General features: G+C 46.1%; 2 protein-coding genes across 4 annotated transcripts in view; one reads left to right on the plus strand and one right to left on the minus strand.

Annotated features, from left to right (window-relative positions):
• Positions 1-22,876, plus strand: part of DPP7 (dipeptidyl peptidase 7) — a 1,731,842-nt gene that overhangs the window by 823,296 nt on the left and 885,670 nt on the right. The window lies entirely within an intron of this gene.
• Positions 16,498-22,876, minus strand: part of LOC144754352 (kelch-like protein 9) — a 395,059-nt gene continuing 388,680 nt past the window's right edge. The window contains exon 4 of the mRNA XM_078642043.1: positions 16,498-19,222. Coding sequence (XP_078498169.1) covers positions 18,908-19,222 — 315 coding nt within the window. The 3' untranslated portion in view covers positions 16,498-18,907. The remainder of the gene's footprint in view (positions 19,223-22,876) is intronic.

The raw sequence follows: 22,876 nt of genomic DNA on the forward strand, positions 1-22,876 counted from the left end.
GCATTTTAATATCAACGTTTCAGAACTTGCCCCTCTAATTAAAAGTTTCATTTTAAATCCAACATCTTATGCTGATAACGCCTAACTGGTTGTATCAGCTGTAGAAAATTATATCAACTACCCTCTAAGATTACACGATTGCATGACCGCCCTAAGCAACTGGTTGAGTAGACACTGCCTAAAATTGAACTTGAGAAAAACAGAGGGTTCGAGGCATATGAGCTGCAGATTACACACTGTGCATAGATCGCCACCTAGTGTTGGGCCCGGATGTTTGCAGTTTGTTGTTGTCCTTGAAAAGTTCTTTGGAAGTCACGAAATAGGTGACTTCTCCTTTGGACCACATTGCGTATGGGCATCGGCTCCATCCTCAGATTGTTTTTTCCCGCCATCGGCCTCGGATGTGTTTCCTGCGCTACAGTTTGGAACCGAATTTCCTTCAGTGCGCAATCCTCACCCAGTACGACGTTATTGTTTCGATTGCGCTCCACATCGGCGCTATTCTTCGCACTTCGAAGTATTCAATTCCGGTCATCGACGAAGGCCTTCGGGCCTACCTAGGCCTTACTTTCTGGCTCATGGAAAGGACGCCATTCAAGAAGTGTCCTCGATGTTGGTCAAAGTTTCCCCACACCGATCTACATGAGGTTTGCAACCTTTGCCTGTCACCGGAGCACGAGGCCAAAGACTGTTCCGCTTGTGCCTCTTTCCGCTCCAAGAAGATGATTCGGGACCGACTAGCTCGAAGAACAATGGCTCGCTCGTCAGCTTCGATCCCCGACGACATCTTTGAAGAGGGCGTCGACATGCCAGAACACCAGCACGCCGAAGAAACTGCCAGCTCCTCTGATGCCGAAGACTCGTCCGGGACATCACTCCGGCTCAACGGGTCGTAAGTAAGACAGTCGACCCCAATCCTTCCTCGACACCCTCAAAAAAGGATTTGGTCACACCCTCACCTTCGGGCCCGTGTGCACACCGAGAGACTGCTTCCCACGCCCGCCTTCGGGCCCGGCAAAGAAGCCTACTAAGCCTTCAGGCAGCTCGGGCATGAGTCAGCCTATTCCCGGTGCCGATCCTATACCGACACCGAAGAAGAAGCCATCTTCCTCAACCACGCCGGCTGCTGCTCCGACACCTAAGCACACGGCACCGAAGACTGGCAGCGGCTCATCGATGCCGAAACCGCACTCGGAGCCGAGTAAAAAAACGCCTAAAGGCCCCGATTCACACTCTTCGAAGCCGAAAAACACCCGGAACCGAAAAAACATGTTCAGGTAAAAGACATTTCAAAAGGTCACACTTCTAAACCAAAAGACCTGAGACCAGCTACCGACTCGGTGCCGAAAAAACCTCCGGAACCGAAAACTTCGACGCCGAAGGATCTGCCCTATACAAAAAAACTTTTTACACCAGATCCTAATCAAAAAAACTCTTGTAAAGTATCCTAAGACTGGCCGGGGGCGCTAGGTGGCGCACGAGCGGAATGGCCGCATCCATGTGAGGCTCCCGCAGTCTGACTGCCTAAACATGAATAATCCTGGATTAATCATTTAAAATAGCTATATTCTGCACCTCCCATTAGTGACTACTGGGACAGGAAACTGCTGGAGGTCCCGGGTGGTTCATGTTGTGAACGCCGAGAAGCTGACGGGGACTGGAATCCGAATGAAGCTGAATGAGGCGAGGCGACGGGCACAGCTTTCAGGCGAGTGTCGGTGCTCCCACGTGGTTGGCAGGCCGCGTGGAGACGGAGAGTGCGGCCTGCATACTAGAGGCTGCGACGCTGGGGGAAATAATGAAATAAAACAACGGCAGTGGTGAGTCAATATCGGCGAGTGCGAGGCAAGGATCAAGGTGTGTCGGCAAACCATACACATGACGCCACAATCGGTGGAGAAATTTTTGAAGACTTTGAAGCATAGGAAAGCTGAATCCACGGCACAGAACAAACTGGAAGAAACACTGCTTTTGGATGTTGAATAAGCTGGACAAGGAAGACGGAATATGGAATGAGACACGATGAACGCTATGCAGATGCTGCGAAGAGGATCGTAGAGTGTTTTTGCACAGAAGTCTGCTCGTAATATATAGTTATGTATGCTACGCTGGGCCAGTTGATGTATGTCGATATGATAGTAGGTCATGATGCAGGGGGGTATGGATATAGCGCGATTATTTCCTATTCTTATCCTTGTGATGTTACTTATTCAATGTTAGTTGGACACCCTTGCTGGCTCTGAGGTACTGCAAAGAACGAGCAGACCTCGGAATAGAGGCAAGGATCAAGGTGTCACCTGGGGAAGATTGCCCCGATGGGAGTACCCCCATTGCTTCATCATTTGGGAATGTTTGGGGAGGGGGGTGGGGAAGGGACTGTCTGACACGGTTGGGGAGTGTCAGTGGGAGGGGTTAGGGGAGGGAAGGTTTAGTTATTGTAGGACAAGAGGTACGGTACAGGTTCGGATCTATGAACAGACAAAATGTTTTGGAGACATGACAGCGGTTGAATATACTGCAGGGATTGTTTGTGCAATGATAGTCAGAAATGGCTGAAGATGGGGGGACCACTCATTTGACAGTATTATCCTGGACTATACAGGGTCTCAATGACGCTAGGAAAGGCAGAAATGTATTAGCTTATCTGGATCGCCAACAGGTACATATAGCGTTACTACAGGAAACGCATTTGCCACCATGTCCGAGTCACACATTTGCAAGTAGATGGGCAACGGTTAGGATATTTTCTTCATACTCATCATACGCTAGAGGCACTGCCGTTTTGATTAAGAGGTCGATTCAATTCAATGTAATTAGGAACATGATAGACACAGAAGGTAGATATGTTATTGTATGGGGCAGACTTGGCACTGATACGGTCACCTTTGTAAATTGCTACGCACCGAATATAGACACGCCAGAGTTCTTCACGACATTGTGGGGGAGGGTTGTAAATATTGGATTGATGCACATTATCTGGGGGGGATTTCAATGTATCTATGACGCCTATACTGGATAGAGCAGATGGCTGTGTGCAATACAATAAGCGGTCCAGAGATGTATTACAAGGCATTATAGAAGAGGGAGCCCTAGTTGATAGCTGGCGGGTTTTACACCCTACGCGAAGGGAGGGAATACACTTCACCTCATACACCGACACCTGGGCCAGTCTTGACTATTGTCTCCTGTCTAGAGGGCTGAGCACAGATATGGGGAAAGCTATACACTTAGCCAGAACATACTCAGACCATTGCCCTGTGTTAGTGCAACTACGAATGCCTGGCTATGACAGGTCCCGACCCCCGTGGAGACTTCAACCTACAGCATTGTTAGATGAAGTGTTTAAAACAGAACTGGGCGAAGAAATTGCTGCATTCTTCCCTCGCAATAAAGGATCAGTGGAGAGTGTAGAAGTGGTGTGGGAAGCATTTAAAGTCACGGTTAGAGGGTATTGCATCTCCAAAAGCTTTGGGGTGCTGCGTGATATACGAGGCACCATACAGAAATTGGAACGTGATCTGAAATGGTTGGAGGCATAGATGACAAGAGGAAACAGTGGGAGGCTGCATAAGGATTTTAGGGCTAAGTTATCAGAATACCAAGAAGAGGCAGCAAGAGAGGCAAAATTCAGAGGGAAACGCTGGTCAGCCCGAAGATACTGCGAAGGAGAGAGACCAGGTCGAGCGCTAGCAGAAATTACTAGAAATTCCCGATTCAGTACTAACATACTGGAGATTAACACACAGGATGGCGGGGTATGTCAGGACACAGAGGGAATTTTTCAAGCGTCTAAGACACATTATGGAAAGCTATATACCTCACAAAGGCTGGAGGAAGTGAGATTCGAGAATTTCCTAGATGATATAGCACTGTGTTGGCTAAGTGACGTGCACAGAACGTTCCTTAGTGCTCCTCTGGAGCAAGATGAGATCAGAGAGGCAATAATGTCACAAAAAAATGGTAAGGCGTCCGGGATTGATGGACTACCTGCTGAATTCTATAAACAGTACATAGACGTTATGGCCCCCGTACTCAAAGAAGTATTCGAGGAATCATTGGAGATAAGGGAGTTACCCAGCTCGATGCGGGAGGTAATCATCACTTCCCTTTTAAAATCAGGGAAGGACCCCACAGATTGTGATTCTTATTGTCCGCTATCCCTCATCAATCGTGACTCTAAAATATTAGCTAAAGTTCTGGCCACCCGGCTTTCCCTCCTCATGACAAAGATAGTACTCCCCGATCAGGCTGGGTTTGTTCCTGGCAGATCCACAAATCATAATTTACGTAGCCTTTTTTCGCTAATTCAAACCATAGCCCCCGAGTTCCCGGTTGCTGCAATTTTTTTGGATGCTACAAAAGCATTCGACTCGGTCGGATGGCAGTATTTATTCTTCATCCTGCACAGAATGGGGTTTCCCAAATTATTTATTTCCTGGATTCAATTGCTCTATGCCCGACCTACTGCCAGAGTCCTTATAAATGGGCATCTATCCACACAGCTGTCGATTACGAGGGGTACCCGTCAGGGGTGCCCACTGTCCCCCTTATTATTCGCCATTGCGATTAAACCACTAGCATGCCGTATACGACAACTCCACAAGGCAAGCGCGTTCAAATGCTTCCACGGTCAAATTGGGGTATCACTCTATGCAGATGATTTGACGCTCTACGTTACAGACCCGCAAACAAATCTTAATCCTTTGTTACGTGAATTCTTGGTGTTCGGACGGTTATCGGGCATACAGATAAATTGGGGCAAATCACAGTTCTTCCCACTCACTTCCGCAGTGACGGAGTTCCAGCTGGATTACCCGCTAGAGTGGTGTAGCTCGGACCTCCGCTATCTGGGTATTCAGATCTCTAAGGATAGGGAAGAGACGCTCAGGCTAATCTATGGTACAGCGATTACTAAGTTAGCCGCTAATGTTACACGCTGGATATCCTTGCCACTCTCTATGGCAGGTAGAGCATCGCTTATCAAGATGGTGGTGTTACCTAGCTTATATCTTTTCCTAAATATTCCTTCTTACCCGTGTGACTTTTTTTTCAAGACAATGCGTTCGGAACTGCTCCGGCTGTTCTAGGGTGGTAAACAACCACGCCTGAAATGGTCTGCCATAACCCAGCCCTATGATAAAGGGGGATTTAATGTACCGGATTTCGATGTATATTATATGAGTGCGCAGGCGCATTACGCTCATCACTGGATGGCGCCAATGCCATGTATGCCACAGTTGGCAGTGGAAGATTGGGTAGCACGACTATTTCCCCTAACTGGCCTTATACACGGCCCTGTTGAGGCCCTAGAAACACCGTTCACCACAGTGTCATGCACGATTGATGCCTGGAGAAGAATTGCGAAAAAATTGCACCTAAAGCTATTATATTCTCCACAGATGCCATTGACATACCATCCCAAGATGTCGTTGCTGCAGGAAACTGGGTTCCAGGTTATGTGTAGGCGCCTTAAGATTGCCGCGTGGGGGGATCTTTTCTTGAACGGCAGCTTCGAAGTAGGGAACAGTTGTTCCAAGGATTACAACCCACACCGCTAGACCTTTTTTATTATGTGCGGCTGACACAAGGGTTAAAAAAATGTCTTACCAGATTACCCAAAAGAGCCCGAGACCGTCACCCCATTGCATGGGATGCTAAGTTCGGCGGATGGGAGACCTACAGTCTCTGATATTTATGGAGGCATTAGGTCTCAATACCAGGGGGCTGATAGCACAGCTTGCAGGCGATGGAGTGAGGATATGGGATACGAAATAACAGAGGCGCAATGGAGCTATTGTTGTGGTATGACCGCTAACCTATCGGCTAGTTGCCGGCCTAAGATAATCCACTATAAGTTTTTACAAAGACTCTACTATACACCAGTAATGAAACTCCGATTCCACTTGTCAGATAATGATAGATGTGTACGATGTAAGGCAGAAGGGGCGGGGTTTATTCACTTAGCGTGGGAATGCCCCAGGGTATGGGAATACTGGACGCAAGTACACACGGCCCTACAGGCCATGATAGAAACCGCGTTTGACAGAGACCCACTCATCATGCTATTGGGATACACCATGCAGATACCTAAACAACATAGGAAATTGCTTGATATTGCTTTACTGCTTGCAAAGCATAGGGTTGCTTGTCGTTGGGGAAGAGGCAGAGCGCCGAAGTTTAAGGACTGGCTCACTGACATCACATATTGCCAAGAGCAACATGCAGTCTATGCTGAAACACAGCCAATAGCGAGTAGGCCTAGAGATCTGTATGGGGCCCCCTTCAGACATACCTTTTCAACAACACGGAGGCACATGAAAGTGAATAGACAGATAGGCGGGATGATGCCGTGGCTTCATCAATATGAATGTACCCTATAATTACGTTGATCATATGAAGAGAAAGCATGGATGATGATGTAATACACTGACGTATGTGACTAATGGATGTAGTACTTTTGCTATTTAAGTACATCATGACAACGGTGGTAGGGATGGAAGCTTATTCTGATTGACTCTTAGACTGTATTGAGATAGTATTCCGAAATGTGGTTCGCTGATGAGTTATGTTGTGTTTCCTCACCATGCTTCAGACCTGCAGAGAGACTATTTGTATTCTGATATGTCTTGTCGTATAAGCTGCTGATCTTTATTCAGTCCGGAACCTTGCTATCACATCTACCTGAAAGTATGGAACTGTACCTTTGTTAGTATTGTTTTTTGAAAAAAGTATAAATAAAGCTTTCAAAAAAAAAAAGTATCCTAAGACTGGCTAACTAGCTCTTAGCTCCAATAAGAGACCACTAGAGGCGCCAGCACCTCCTCCTGCTCCAAAGAAGAGAGACATTGCAACCTCTCCATTAAGGGTTCTTCTCCACCACCTCCCGATACTGTTCCTCCTCCTACACCTCCTCCACCACATCATTCGCCTACACCAACAACTAATCCAGATGATGATGTAGATACAGATTCTGATGAAACAGGTGAAGGGTGCACATGACCCAGCAGGGACCAATAGTCCCCCACATTCACCTAATCCATGGGATGATTACAACACCCCTTACGTCCCACAAGACGATGTATATCCTTCCAGGCCTTCCCCACCAGAGGACACTATAGGTTTTAACCTACTAGTCCAGAGAGCTTCCCAGTACCATGGGGTTGATTTGCACACCGATACTGTGGAGGAAGACTTCCTATTAGACACTTTTGATAACACACAAAGGTCTACTGCCATTTTGCCAATGCTTAAAGGTGTCATCAAGCACGCAACAGAGGTTTTTAAAGATCCTGTCAGGGCTCGGGTCCTCAACCCTCGCATTGAGAAAAAATATAAAGCTGCCACTACAGATCCAGCATACATTAGAGGCCCAGCACCCCTAGATTCTTTAGTAGTGTCTAATGCAAGTAAATGTGCTAATTCACAAACATCAGATGAGGCCTCACCACCAGATAAAGAATCTAAGCTCCTTGACGCCCCCGGTAAACGAACAGCATCACAGGCAGCTAACATTTGGCGCATTGCAAATACCCAAGCGTTGTTGGCAAGATATGACAGGGCACATTATGATGAACTGGAGTCCATAATGCTGCATCTACCAGACAAATATAAAAATAGGGCCAATGAACGTATACCATTCGTTGTACCCTAGATGCTGCAGATACTGCCTCAAGGGTAATCAATACCAGTACCCTTCTACTTAGACATGCCTGGCTACGTATTTCAGGTTTTAAACCTGAGGTACAAAATTCCATTCTTAATCAGCCATTTGATGAGACACATTTATTTGGCCCAAATGTTGAAGTGTCTTTAGAAAAAATTAAAAAAGACAGACACCACAAAATCTATGGGAGCCTTGCAGCAGCAAGCTCCCAGACGTTCTTTTCGTCGCTCATCATATAGAGGCAACATAAGAGGCTACTCCTCCGAAAGTCCCTTCACTTCTTACAAGACCCCTAGCCAATCCACATTCACTAAGGGCTAACAGAGAAGGGGGTTCCAGGGGTAAAGACAACAGAGGCAGAGGCAAAACCAACAACTCCTGCTCTGCCTCCACCCCTACCCAATAACTTTCCTCCGCTTCCCCCCAACATTCCACTCCTGTGGGGGGAAGACTGCAACAATTCCTTCCTGCCTGGACCAACATCACATCAGACAGGTGGGTGCAACAAATTATTCAGTCAGGTTACTGTCTAGAACTAACATCTAGCCCCCCAAACATGCCACCCATGTCACAAGAACATATATCACTGTTAAAGCAAGAAGTAATATCTCTGCTAGAAAAAACTACAATAGAACCCGTTCCTCTGCACCAACAAAACAAAGGGGTTAACTCTCTATTTTCTAATCCCAAAGAAGGACTGCTCTCTAAGGCCTATTCTGGACCTCAGACCGCTAAACATATACATACAGTCAGACCATTTTCAGATGGTCACACTCCAACAAGTCCTTCCTCTCCTGTTACAATACGACTTCCTTGCTACTCTAGATCTCAAGGACCCATACTTCCACATTCCCATTCACAAGGCTCACAGGAAGTATCTCAGATTTGTAATCGACAGTAAGCATGGGCGTAAAATCCGTTCCGCTCGCGGATTTTGCAGATTTTCGGCAAATTCGCAATCCGCGAACTCTTGCGAACTTGACGAAAATCCGTGCGAAGCGGATTTTTTGCTTGGTCGCACTTGCCAACTAGAATACTATACAATTTCGCGGGAGTAAACACTTGCGAACACGTAGATGCGGCGGGCAGCGACAATCTCGCAATTGCGAGATTGCAAAATTTGCAATTTCGCACAAGAAATCCACCAGCAGGCAGCATAAACCTTGAAAATAATGATTTTTATCAGAGTAACTCCTCAGGTTGACATTTACCTGCACTTTTTCTTTGCAAGGAGTCCATTTTGGGGGGGGTGGGAGGATGGAAGTGCCCCACAGTCTCCAACTTCCTGTTCCTGTCCAGCAGGCTCCTCCCAGTGCTTTCTTCATGTGCTGGTCACTTTGATTTGGATCTTGACCTGGAAGGATTACTTTTTGTGGATGCTGCTGGATATTTGGATTTTTGCAAAACTGAAAGCACTCAGCAGGTGCCAAAAGTTCAATCTTATCATTAGTAACCATTCCCTGTAGTGCTTCCTGAGGGGCCCCTTCAGAGTTCATTTGCCTACTTGCAACTATTCTATGACCCTGCTCTGACCCTCACAGCAGGCTCAGAGAATAGCTACAAGTATACAACAAAGGTCCTGTTAAAAAAATTACACTGCAACAGAAAGCAATTACAGACAAAACTGAAAGCACTCAGCAGGTGCAAAAGTTCAATCTTATCATTAGTAACCATTCCCTGTAGTGCTTCCTGAGGGGCCCCTTCAGAGTTCAGTTGCCTACTTGCAACTATAGGCCACAAAGGTCCTGTGAAAAAGAATTGCACTGCAACAGAAAGCAAATTAGAGATAAGGAAGGTGCCAGCCAGACTGGAAGTTTAAATTCAGTGACACATTAATCATCCCCAAATTAATTCATGTCAGTTGAAGCAGGGCAGGTGTGCTTGCTTTTTTTCACCCCCATAATCTACAGTGATACACCAACCAGAGGGTGGCAGTGATGTACCAGAGGGTGGCATGGGTGTACCAGAGGGTGGCAGTGGTGAAACAGAGGGTGCTGTGAACCTGTGATGATGAACCAGACGTAGAAACAACATAGTCGCGGCCGTTGCGAGCCGACAAGTAAGTTCGCAATTGCGAACTGGTACAAAATCCTCGCGAACTGGCAGAAACCCTTGCGAACACAAAAAAAATTAAAAATCCGCAAATTTGCGAGAGTTCGCGGATTTTGCGGATTGCGAATCCGTAAATACGCAATTTCGCAGATTGCCAATTCGCAAAATCCGCCCATGCTTAATAGACAGGCAGCACAATCAATTCAAAGTACTCCCAATCGGAGTCACAACAGCACCAAGAGTGTTCACCAAGTGCCTAGCAGTAGTGGCAGCACATTTACAAACCTCAACGACTGGCTCATAAAAGCCAGCTCATACAACCAGTGTGTGGAACACACTCATGCCACGATCCAACTGCTCCACAACTTGGGGTTCACGATAAAACACACCAAGTCTCATCTGCAACTATCCAAAGTACAACAGTACATCGGTGCCACAATAAACACCTCAACAGCGCTAGCTTATCCCACTCTAATAAGGATAGCCAGCATGCAAACTCTTCTCGCAAAGTTTCAGTCACAACAATCCCTTCCAGCACGGGTGTTCATGCAACTCATGGCCTCTTGCATTTTCATAGTGCCCCATGGAAGACTTCAAATGCGTCCTCTACAAGAGTGCCTATCAAGTCAATGGAACCAGGCTCAAGGTCAATTAATAGACCTAGTGTTGGTAGACGCTCGGACTCATTGCTCTCTGCAGTGGTGGAACACCAAAACCTTTCCAAGGGACGACCGTTCCTAGAGCCAGTTCCTCAGATAATCTTGACAGCGGACGCATCGCTCTCCGGCTGTCGGGCCCACTTACTGCAACACACCATGCAAGGCAGGTGGACACCACAACAAAAGTTACTCCACATCAATCATCTGGAGTTACTAGCTATATTCCTAGCACTAAAAGCTTTCCAAAAGCAAGTATCAAACAAAGCTGTGTTAGTCCGCACGGAAAACACTCCCTGCAACTCTCTCAACTACCACAGGACATATGGCGGTGGGCAATACCTCAAAACATATTCCTGCTAGCCCAGCATGTTCCAGGAGTACAAAATACCATAGCAGATCTGTTAAGTCATCAGACACAACAGGCTTACGAGTGGGAACTTCATATGCAAGTTCTTCAACCATTCTTTCAGATGTGGGGACAACCACAGATAGACCTCTTTGCCACCCATGAAAACGCCAAATGCCCAAGCTTCTCCGCCAGATATCCACACCCACTGTCCAAAGGCAATGCGATATGGATGAACTGGTCAAACAAATTTGCGTCCGCTTTTCCACCTCTACCACTCATGCCACTAGTAGTACGCAAACTACAGCAGCATTCTCTGACCCTCATCCTAGTTGCTCCAACATGGGCCAGACAGCCGTGGTACACCACACTGCTACAACTGTCTGTAATACCGCACCAAAAATTATACCTTTCTCCACACCTTTTAACACAGAACCGTGGAGAGATCAGGCACCCAGACCCAGCTCAGCTCAACCTTGCGATCTGGCTCCTGAAATCCTAGAATTTGGATATCTTAACCTCCGTCCAGACTGCATGAATGTCATATAAGAAGCTAGACGTTCAACCACTAGAGCATGTTATGCAGCTAAGTGGAAACGCTTTGTAATATATATTGTCACAACAACAATATTAATCCACTAGACGTGTCTATTCATCACATCATAGGGTACTTACTGCATCTCCAAAGATGTAACCTAGCCTACACGTCTATTAGACTGCATCTTGCTGCAATAGCAGCATATCTGCAAAACAGACAGCATCTATCTCTGTTTAGAGTGCCTGCTAATAAAGCCTTTATGGAAGGCCTTAAGAGAATAATTCCTCCCAGAGTACAACCTTCACCTGTGTGGAATTTAAACATTGTTCTCACACGGCTAATGGGACCTCCCTTCGAACCCTTACACAAATGTGAACTACAATTTTTAACATGGAAGGTTGCGTTCCTAGTAGCTATTACTTCTCTGCGGAGAGTTAGTGAACTACAAGCACTAACCATTCAAGAACTAATGTTGCAAATGCATCATAATAAGGTCGTTCTACGTACTAATCCAAAATTCTTGCCCAAAGTCATTTCTCCCTTCCACCTCAATCAATCTGTGGAAATTCCCGTTTTCTTCCCGCAGCCACAGACAGTAGCAGAAGGAGCTCTTCACACCCTAGATGTCAAAAGAGCATTGCTATATTACATCGATAGGACACAACCCTTTCGTAAGACAAAACAACTTTTTGTGTCTTTCTCACCACCACACAAGGGTAATCCCATTTTAAAATCTAGGATAGCTAGATGGATTGTCAAATGCATACAGATTTGTTACCAAAAAGCTAAACGTACGTTATCTGTTCCTCCTAAAGCCCACTCTACAAGAAAGATAGGGTCTTCAATAGCATTTTATGGGAACATTCCCCTAGATGACATCTGCAGAGCAGCTACATGGTCTATACCGCACACATTCACAAAACACTATTGTGTAGATGTGCAAACCAAACAACAAGATAATGTGGGCCAGGCGGTTCTCAAAACAGTATTTCAAACTACTGCAACAGATAGGGGTGGTCGCCACTAAGAGTGGGTACTGCTATACAATCTATGCACAGTGTGTAATCTGCAGCTCATATGCCTCGAACGGAAAATGCTACTTACTAGTATGCATCTGTTCTTGGCAAATAGAGCTGCAGAGTTGCACCCGGCTACCCTTGTCTGTTCCATTATTATCTTAATTAGATACAGATTACATGGGCATCCTTCCTTTTCTTGCAAAACTCCATAATTTCCCTAATGGCGAAAAACAATCTGAGGATGGAGCCGATGCCCATGCGCAATGTTGTCCAAAGGAGGAGTCCCCTATCTTGTGACTTCCAAAGAACTTTTCAGGACAACAACAAACTGCAAACATCCGGGCCCAACACTTGGTGGCGATCTATGCACAGTGTGTAACTCTGCAGCTCTACATGCCAAGAACAGATGCATACTGGTAAGTAGCTTTTTTCCTTATTCTGTTTGGCAATCTCTCCCCAGCATGGTCTCCTGCCAAGTTGCCGGACAGTTTGGGCTCACCTCCCACTCCGGTGACTTCAGCTAAACATTTTGGATTTATCATGGGTGATAAGCTCATATGAGGCCTGGGTGTCAAAACTAGACTTCTACGATCAACTAATGTAAATTGATTACCACCATAAGACTCAGGAAAGTGAACTAGCGAGGAAGGAGTTTCATTAACAGCACAGCTAGGCTGTGAAACAATATCCCACTGTATCTCAGGACCATACCCGACCCTCTCGCTTTCAGAAGGGAACTTAAGTCCTGGCTATTTAGGAATTAGTAATACTTTAGCTTAGTAGCTCATGTCTCCGCAAATGCCAAGACACATATGAGTAGATGCACGCTATAAAAGTATATCACATAACAAGAGGCAACTCCAAGAGATACATAGCCTTTCTGATCACAGTGTGATATGTGGTCACCTCCTGCATCGGAAAACCCTTTGATGCTGAAAGCTGCCAGTCAGGAGAGGTATCCAGGCCACCATCCTCTTGTAAACATTCAAAGTCTGGGTCAGGAGCCACAATTTCTCCTTCCTCAGCCCCTCCATGTTCGTCCTGGTACTCTTCTTCCTCCAATTGTCTTTGCGCCCCTCTCCGAGACCTTATCCTCGGAACCAGCATCGGCAGTGTCAGACACGGTGCCGGTGGCTTCGGGATCGATGATGAAGGGAGGCCCACAGGAACAGGAGAGTCTACGTCAAGTCTGCACCAGTTCAGAACCAGACTGCACTTGGGATGAACCATCTAGAGGAAATTATCCCTCCAAAGACTGCAACGCGTCAAAAATCTCGGAGCCTGAAGAAGTCAACCCCTTGGATCCATAGGCATAAAAATCATGAGCGGTGCCTGGGAAAAGTGAGGTGGGAAACCTCCCAGGGAATATGTCAATGAACCCATGGTGCCGACAGGCGCAACAGTATGGTTTGCTGCTGTGGTGAACAAGCAAAACGTTGCATTTTTAAAAAGCAACAAATCCGGTCCCGGAGCCTGCAAAGCATGATACATTGGATCCGGTACCACAGGCTTTGGAGCCGCTCGGGGAGACACTAAATTCGGCTCCGGTTGAGTGGTTAACTTGGGAAATGATGGAGGCGTGGCATCTCTCTGCGCCAGTAGAGTCACTGCTCTCAGAGCTGGTGAAAGGGGGGAGTCACCCCAAGTGAATGAGTTTGAGAGATCTCATCCCTGCGATGACTTCTGGGACTCGGTGACAACGACTTTGAAGTCGCATCCTTCGAAGAGAGACACCGAGAGCCCTGGCGCAGCTTCTTCTTATTTTTTTCCTCGAAGTGTGTGAGTCGGCGACTTTGAGCGGGTCCTTGACCTCCTGCGACCCCTCTTTTTCTTCATGGCCTTGGCCACAAATAATTTGGCCTTCCTCGCCTTCAGCGCTTTAGGATTCATGCTCAAAGTGCATGTCCCAACATAGTGGTCCGATGAAAGACACCATAAACAATCTTCATGGGGGTCAGTGATGTACATCTGGCCCCCACATTCTGTGCATGGCTTGAACCCCAATTTTCTCTGAGTAGTCATCCTTGATGGCTACAAAGTCGTGACAATCCACAACAAAGAAATTCCCAGAAATAGAGAGCCTGGATAAAAAAAAACGGCTGGAAAAACAGGGAACTGATGTCAGCACGCTGACTAGGTCTTCTTATGGCCACTCGGAGGCGCATGTCGAGCCATTACATTATGACATCTTCGTTGACCTGGGAGAGCTGAGGAGAAAGGTTTCCGTGGAAGGCTGCGCTTGGGATACGTCCATGGGTGAGGAATCCACAGGCAGATGTATCCATCAGAAAACTATTTTTTCGCTCCGGGACCCATCTGCTTGCAGAGGCACACGGTTAAAGTCATATAACTGCACTTTTGTAATTTTGTATAGTGATATCAGTAGGGCTCATGCTGTGTATGGTCAAGGGACTAACATTGGAATCGGCAGTGAGTCTTCTTTGGGCACCAGTGACGTCTGTACCAGCACCAGTGTAGTTATTGCACCACTTCTTACAATGTTGAGTTTTGCATAATGCTTTGTTCCTCTGCTGTGCTTACAGAAGTGAGCAAAGTGGGACACTGATTTGCCTACTGAAGGATTTGTGATGGGTTCTGTAACTTTCTGTCCTAAAGTTCACCTCTACATACACCTCTGTATATGTACCGTATTGGCACTTGTATGCCACCCATAAGATATATTCTGATATAGACTTCTAACTGTAGATTCCTCACCATAGATTACTTCCCAGGCATCAGAGTGGATCTGGACAACTTTGAAGCAGTACCCCTTGCGTGTCGGAAGGAGGCTCCTGTGCTTCTGTGTCAACATCTTTTGTGCCAGATATGACATGCGCAAGCCTATATAAGCGCCACCCATGCGTTTTGGCATCAGTTTCTTTTTTTCCACGCCAGCAGACAAGGATCCAGAGCTACCCTTGTTTCTTTGAGCCTTGTAGAGAATATCATTGACAGATGTCTGTCTCTGATCCCCACTTAGCCTGCCTTTGGTACCTGCGATGAGTGCACCCTAAGGCGATTCAGGGACAAGAATTGAAGTTGTTAATTGCCCAGCGCAAGGAGCAGACGTGCCAGTAGAAGTCACGTGGTCAGGCTTTTCCCAATCTCAGTCACTTTGAAGTCAGCAGTTAGGTGGTACTCTAAGTTGAAGAAAAAGCCATCTAAACTGTGCTTCAAAGCCCCTGAAAAGGTGCAATGTCATCACACCTCTAGGACCTGTTTCTTGAGCTGTTCTCCTGCACTCTTTCCACCTTCTGCTCCGCGCCAGTCCTCCTTTCCCAGACCATGTGTGAATCCTGCTCAACCTTGTGAGGTTCAGTAGGCCATAAAGTGCTTATTTATCCAAACAGGTCCCTCTGGAATGCAGTTGAGAGGTCACCCAACTGTGACTTCGCTGGTTTGACCTCGGCCAGCCTCAGTTAGGCACTCTGGATTTGCATCCGGATGCATGCTGAGCCCGGCACAGATTTCGTAAAAAGAATACGGGGACCGTAAAATCCAGCGACCGGGGCTATCTTTAGAAGTGGAAGGAAATATCATAGTCCTTGATCATTGTACTAAACATAATTTTCGTACATTACTTGCCGTTATTTGAAGAACTGTGATTACATGGCCATTCGAAATTACCCAGACCAGGGTTAAACAGCTGGGCGAGGCCGGAAATACTTACATGCCAGGTTATATGACGGATCTTATTAAATTATGCCATACAATCTATGGTACCCAATATATTCCGAAGGGGTAGATCACATCACTCACGGACTATCAGATCTGAATTCTCAGAATTAGTACTTAGCCAGGAAAATATCCATATGGCCTACTATTGTACCAACTTCTAAAATCTATAAAGAGCAAGCCTTAAGAAAGTTAAATAAAAAGTAACGAAACACGTGTCGGCTGTCATCGGCTTTTGTTTGACCATCACGACCTGGAGGGCCCTAGGACTAGGACCCCCAACGTGGCCGCCACTTTGTCTTTTTGTAGTGCCTAAAGATTGAGCAAATTGTGTATCCAATGTGAATATGACATGTAATGGTGTGTCGCTTCCATTGTTAACATCCTATGTACTGCCTTTGGATTTCTTGGAGTACAATGCCCAGAGTTTCTTGATGTCTGGTATCACAGAATTTTGAATTGAAATAATATTAAATGGAACAAGACAAATGTTTAATTTCATGATGTTCTTTTTTCTTTTCTTGAAATAACAAACATGACGTTCCTTCATGCATGAGCTAATTCTTGTCATACAATTATTTAGTACTGGCCATCTCGCTTATACGAATTGATTAAATTGCAAACTGCATAACTGTAAATCTTAGAGTGCCGAGGTATAACTAATGAAGCCTTAATTCACCCATTACCTTCTAGCCTCCTTGCTGTGATGAAGGTACATCACTCTTGGCAACCACCGTCGCATATGCCATAAAGCTCTCACATTTCAGCAAAGGTTTGGAGGGTGGGGGGCTCGTATAGATGATCGGATTGTGTTTTTAGATCCATTCAGACGTGCAGGAACTCAAAAAGGAATTCTACAGAGTTGTTCGCAGTATGTTGACATTAAAAAACAACTCCTGGAAAATGTCAAATATATGCCTTAATTTATTTATCTGGGACATGGCTTTGCATTCTGACTGCAAGCGTCAACCCACCGATATGCACCACTTAAGGACGGGTCTTTCTAAAGTGTGTATATAGCCAACCAGTAGCACTTGAAAGATTTATTAGAACAATTCAGAGATCAACATCTAATGCTAAAACATCTAATGCTAAAACATCCAACTAAAACCTCACCTATGCCTGCATATCTAAGATCCTATTCATTTACATGTTGGTAGTCTGTTCAATAGAGTAAATGTGCACGCTCAATGAAAACAAGCATTGGGAAATCCAATAGGTCCCACCTGTGCGAGATCTGTTCACTTTGTCAATGTTTTTTTTTGTGCAAAATTGTACTGCAGCGCCAGCTTCAGTGCAGCATGGCTGAAACTAAAAAAACATATTTTTAAAAAACGCTAAGACTCGGTCAGTGCTACCTGTCCTACAGCTTTTTTTCTTTACTTTCAGCCATGTTGCAACATGCTAGGAAACATTGGAAAAGCCAATTGATCTCACATAGGCGCGACCTGTTGGCTTTGCGGATGCTTATTATAGGATGTGAAGTCGTGGTCATGTCCTTGGGCATCTCTTTCTTCATTTGTTACTCTTTCAGGCCACACACTGATGTGCTGGGACCTACTTGGTCTAGGCACAGTGAGTTACAAAAAAAATTGCTTATTTATTTATTGGAGGTGTATCAGAAAACAGACAAATGAAGGTGATTGACTCCAGGCCTGGGGTACAACTCCTGTCATGTTCCCAAGCTCTCATGCACACAACATACTGTCTGTAGAACCAGCGGGCCCAGTAATGATGCAATGCATAGATTTACCAGGGAAAGTCAGCAGCCAGATCCAACCCCTGAGTTTCAGCTAACAGGACCTGTACCATACTTTTGTATTCAGCTGTCATCGTTGGTAGTGTCATGACCGGGTTGTGAAGGTAATAGCCAAACATGTTAAAAGGAATGCCGTTCTGAGTTAAACTTATGCTATCCATCACACATCCTTTGGTGAGCAATATTCAAAGTTATTGAAAAACCCCTGCCACAAGACTTGGGTCTCTCATATTAGAAAACATACCGGGTCTGCTACATTTATAAAATGAGAATCATATTCTCACGTGACACTTCACTGAGAACAGGGTCTTTCAGCCCTACCGAGGGCTGCAGTGTCTCTCCACCTATTCAGTCACAGCAATTCATATCACAGCTCAGCCATAGGGGGCACAACTGAGCAAGGTCAGTCATTCTTATACTCCCATTAGCACCCACCTATAACGAAACCAGTTTCTTACACCATTGACTCGCCATCCCTCCAATACAGTCACCTCATTTGAAACATCAATGTAGTACTTCACAATATAACTAATCCTCCTACCAAACTACACATTCGTAGAGGCATCCATTTGCAACAACATTTTTCCTCCCCAAACCAACACTTACCCACCAACATGCGTAGATCACCGCTCACTGGGTCTGCTGTGTGTCTTGTGTTGCTTTAGGTTGGCTGTTCTGTATGGGACCTAGAATTGTGTGTTTTGTAGGACCTTGAAAATAATTCTCTCTGGTGCATGAGAATTAACTTCCTGAGATCTGCGTTACCCTAAGATTGCTTTTTCGCATTTAAAATGTACCTATATTCAAGTTACATTGTCCCATGAGGGACAGGTCTACTGCCTATAGAGAATGACTAGTGGGCAGTTTGTCTTGGGAGACAGGCTTCTGTCTACTTACTTGGATCTGAGTTATTTTCAGGTATAACATCCACCCATCTCTGCATATTTATCGTATTGTGCTTTCACACCTATAGCACAGTAATTTCAATAAAGATTACATTAATTTAAAATAGTCAGGATCTGCTCGGTTTGCCAATGTTTGTTTGTAAATGAAAGCAAACCTGTAGTTTTTTCCTAAAAACTGTAAATGACACCCATTAAAATGTTGTGTTCTTTCTGCTTGGTGTACTGTTGCATAAAAGCATGCTGTTTTTGTACTGTTAACATAGACATTTGTTGTTATTTTTGCTAGTGCTGTTAATGCCGCTTTTCTTTGCCCTGCAATTTTGAAAACACCAAGTGAGACAGTTTTAAAGAGCAGGATGCATGATCCACTAAAGGCTCTGGCAGTGACCCTGCCCTCGTCCACGCCCTAGCTTCTGGATCGTACACAAACACCGATTCTTCCTTTTTCATTTGCCGTAGAGATCCACCTCCAGTGATTAGTATTTTAGATTGCGTAGCACAAATGCTGAATTGGCTACAATCAAAAGGGGAAGATTTCAGGATAGTCCACTGGTCAGACGTCGGACAGTAGTATTCTGCTTCGCTCACATGAATCCAGTCTTCATTCTAAAGAAAAAATAGGAATAATTTCATTAAACTCTCAATATGCTTAATCTCTTTAGAGGCCCTTACCCATTTGCACGCAACCCTTACCTCCCCTAAAATGTCCTCTAATGTGCCAGGGTTACTCTGCATGTAAAATGTAGTTAATGTATTGCCCGTCTGACTAGCTCTGCATTTATTACAGTCCGGGAGAAGTGATACGGAGGATATTCAATCACAAGTCAAGGTAACTATTGTATGGTCACCCATTGGTGTGATTATTCTAATTATTTGGAGGTCGCTTTTGGACTGCAGGAGAGGTGGGAGCCCCACTCAAATAATAAACACAATCCTTTATCACGATGCACCATACAAGTGATTAAACTAATCTGTGCCTAATCCTCTGGTAGCAGGCACAAAAACATTCAGGTTTTATTTACTTAGACACAATGTGTAAAATATTCAGGCAGGCACAAACAGTTATAAAGTGAAACGCAACAGGAAAAGAAATCTCATAACAAGTACATTTTGATGAAGAAAATGACACCAAAACAACATCCAATCAGTAGAACTGGAGATACGACTTTAAAAGATTTTGGTGAAACTAGTGCCTAGAAGCACAAAGCGCCACTTGCGGTTATCTATCTCAAAAGTCTGGGGTAAGGTCACAAGCCCAGGTTGGCCACGATAGAGCACTGGTTGGATGCATGGACCTGGTTAGTCCAGCTGAAGAGTTACCTTCTGAGCCCAGTGTGAAGGATCCCATTCACATTGGCAGCGACCACGGGTAGGCTGTCTGCGCGAGGAGCAGGTAAAGCGCCATGGACGGTCATTGCAGTAGTAAGAATAGCCAGTTGTACTTGGAGCTTCCCTTTTGTTGATCATTTCGGATCGTCGCTGTTGGCACAAAGTGCAGGTCTAGTGTTGCTACTTGTTGTTGATGGTCACTGTCAGCGCGAAAAGCAGGTTCTGCTGGATCTCCGCATTGACTGTTGTTGCGGGCGGTCAATATTCAGCGGAAAGAGGACACTTTGCGGATGAGCCCAAAACATCTGTATCTTCACATTTTCTTCAGGAGGAGTTCATATTAATGCCTGCCAAGGGTCCAGGACCTGGGCAACACCTCTTAGGAGTCAGGACCCACTCTAGTAGAGGCCTACAGCTGGACTCCAGCATGTCCATTTGGTGCTGGTCAGGTGGATCATTTGAAGGGAGCCCACTGGAAGCTGTTGTCCCTGTAGCTTACACAAGAGGTCAGTCAACTAACCCTTGAAGTCACTCTGGGGTGCCGGGTTTCAAGGCAAGCAGGTCCAATCCTTCTTGCAGTCAGCAGGGAAGTCCCCGTGTCTGACAGCAAGGCAGTCCTTGTTCTGATTCCTCCACAATTCCAGGAGTGTTCTCAAGAGAGATCCATAGATGCCACATTTATACCTTTGTTTGGGCGAATTCCCTGACCTATCCCTTCAACTGGTCTGGCCATTTGTTTCACTTCCCCTGGTTTTGGCTCCAAACTGTCTAGGGACACAAAGGCAAGGACAGGCCTGGTCTCAGGATCATTTGTATGTGCTGCAGATAGGGCCCTTTGAAATGTCATCAGGACTAGGCACAGCTCCTCCCCAGTCATCCAGTCTCTAAGACTCTCACACTCCACTCCTAGCCTTTTTTGTAACAATGTCTGAAGGCAATACCAAACCCAAAACAGGAGAACTATTCACAGTCACGTGACCCTGGACACTAGCAGAAACGTATATTTAGTGTAGGCTGGAAAATGGCAACTTTCTAAAAGTGTCATTTTCTGAATAGTAACTGAAAATCTGACTTTACCATTAAAGAAGATTTTAAATTACAGTTAATTTGAGTGTAAATAGCAGTTCTCTTATCTGTTCTCCGCCTGAAGTTAGCACTTAAGTGTAATAAGGTAACCTAGTGTTAGTCTATAGGAGAGATAACCTTACATCAGTGATACATCAGTGAAAAACTTTCAGAGTTTTTCACTGCCAGGACATGTAAAACTTGAACCCACATAGCCTTCTTTGTTAATACCATGCACTGTGCCCTATGAGTCATTAGGGCCTACATAAGGGGTGATTTATAAATATTAAAAAGGATGGTTTAGGCCAAGCAAGATGTTTATTTTGCAAGGTTAAAATGGCAGTTTAAAACTGTACTACAGGGTCAAGCCACAGTGGTGGTCATACCAAAGCCAGGCAAACCCCCAGAGTAATGTGGGTCCTACCGCCCAATCTTGCTCTTAAATATTGAAACTAAGATTTTAGCCACAGGACTACTGCCAATTATTACATAATTGATTCATAGGGACCAGTCGGGCTTCATGCCCAAACAAGCCACGCTCCTCAATCTCCGCAGACTAGCAAACTGGTCTATCTTTCTACTCCGATAGACGCCAGAACGCCAGAAGCCACCGCCGTTGCTGCTGGAGGCAGGAGTTTTCTCCCGTGAGCTCCGTGAGCCGGGCTTCACAACGCGGCAGGTCGTGCTAATCCCCTTCAAAGGAGCTGCGAATTACATTTCACATTTCAATGCGGCAAAAAACGCCGGGCACATCTGAACACGGCGGAGAGCCGCGAGTTGCCCCACAGCGTCCAATTTGCCCCACAGAACGCCAGGCACATCTGAGCACGGTGGAGAGCCGTGAGTTGACCCACAGCACTGCGGAGAGCCACGAGTTGCCGCGAGTTGCCCCACAGTGCAGCGGGAGTCACAAATTGTCTTCCAGTGCGGCAGGAGCCGCGAGTACGCTTCCAGTGCTGCGGGAGGAGGAGCAACAGGAGATTGCAAGGCGGAGGGTGTAGCAGATCGGAGAAGAGGAGCGGAGTTGCTGAAAAAGCCCTAGCTGTAGCCGAGCCGCACAGCTAGCCGAGGTGAAGGAAGTCGGTGGGCGGCGAACGAGAGAGTGTCAAGAGCCGAGGCGAGAGGCAAGTGGAGGCACTGGTTGCATTGCAGGACGGTCCCGGGAGACTGATATGCACGCTCCACGAGGCGGTGAGGTGAGGTGCGGCGAGGGGGGGATAAGGACGTGTGTGGCAGCACGGCTCAGTCCTCCCTCGGGGTTTCTTTGCCTCACGAGCCCGGCACAGCCCCTCCACCTGCAGGAAACCCGCAGGAAACTGCTGGAATTACAAAAAAAAAAAATGCTGAAACATTGAGAGTGCAGAGGTCACCTGGGCTTTCGCTGCAGTCTGGCCAACACTCTCGGCTCTCTCCCCCCGCCCACCCCTCCCGCATTCCCCCGCGCTTTTGGCAACCATCCCCACGGCATCCGCAAGTAGTGAGCATCGAGAGAAGAGCGAGGGGGAGCGGTGTGCAGCCGTAGTAAGGCGTCGTGAGCAGGGGATTGGTCTCGAGCGGTCATGAGAGGACCTGAGAGGACCCCCTGGTGTACTTTTGTAGAACGATTGCCACCGTGCCGCAGAGATCTGGCTGTTGCCGAGTGCTGGTCAGTAATCATACCGACGCCATTGAAAACTAGTTTGACGCAGACAGATAGAACCTGTGCGCCAGGGTAGAAAATCGCTGCTGGAAGCTATACCTACTCCTAAACTCGTTGCCCCGTTTAGGAGCTAGTTGATGATGAGATCCGGTCGTCAACGCGGCGCTCTGCCAAAATTAAAACAACGCCAGAGATCGGATGCATTATCCAAAGCGGGGCCGCAGTTA

Source organism: Lissotriton helveticus, chromosome 5_1 (assembly GCF_964261635.1).
Source record: "Lissotriton helveticus chromosome 5_1, aLisHel1.1, whole genome shotgun sequence".
Taxonomy (NCBI): Eukaryota; Metazoa; Chordata; class Amphibia; order Caudata; family Salamandridae; genus Lissotriton; species Lissotriton helveticus.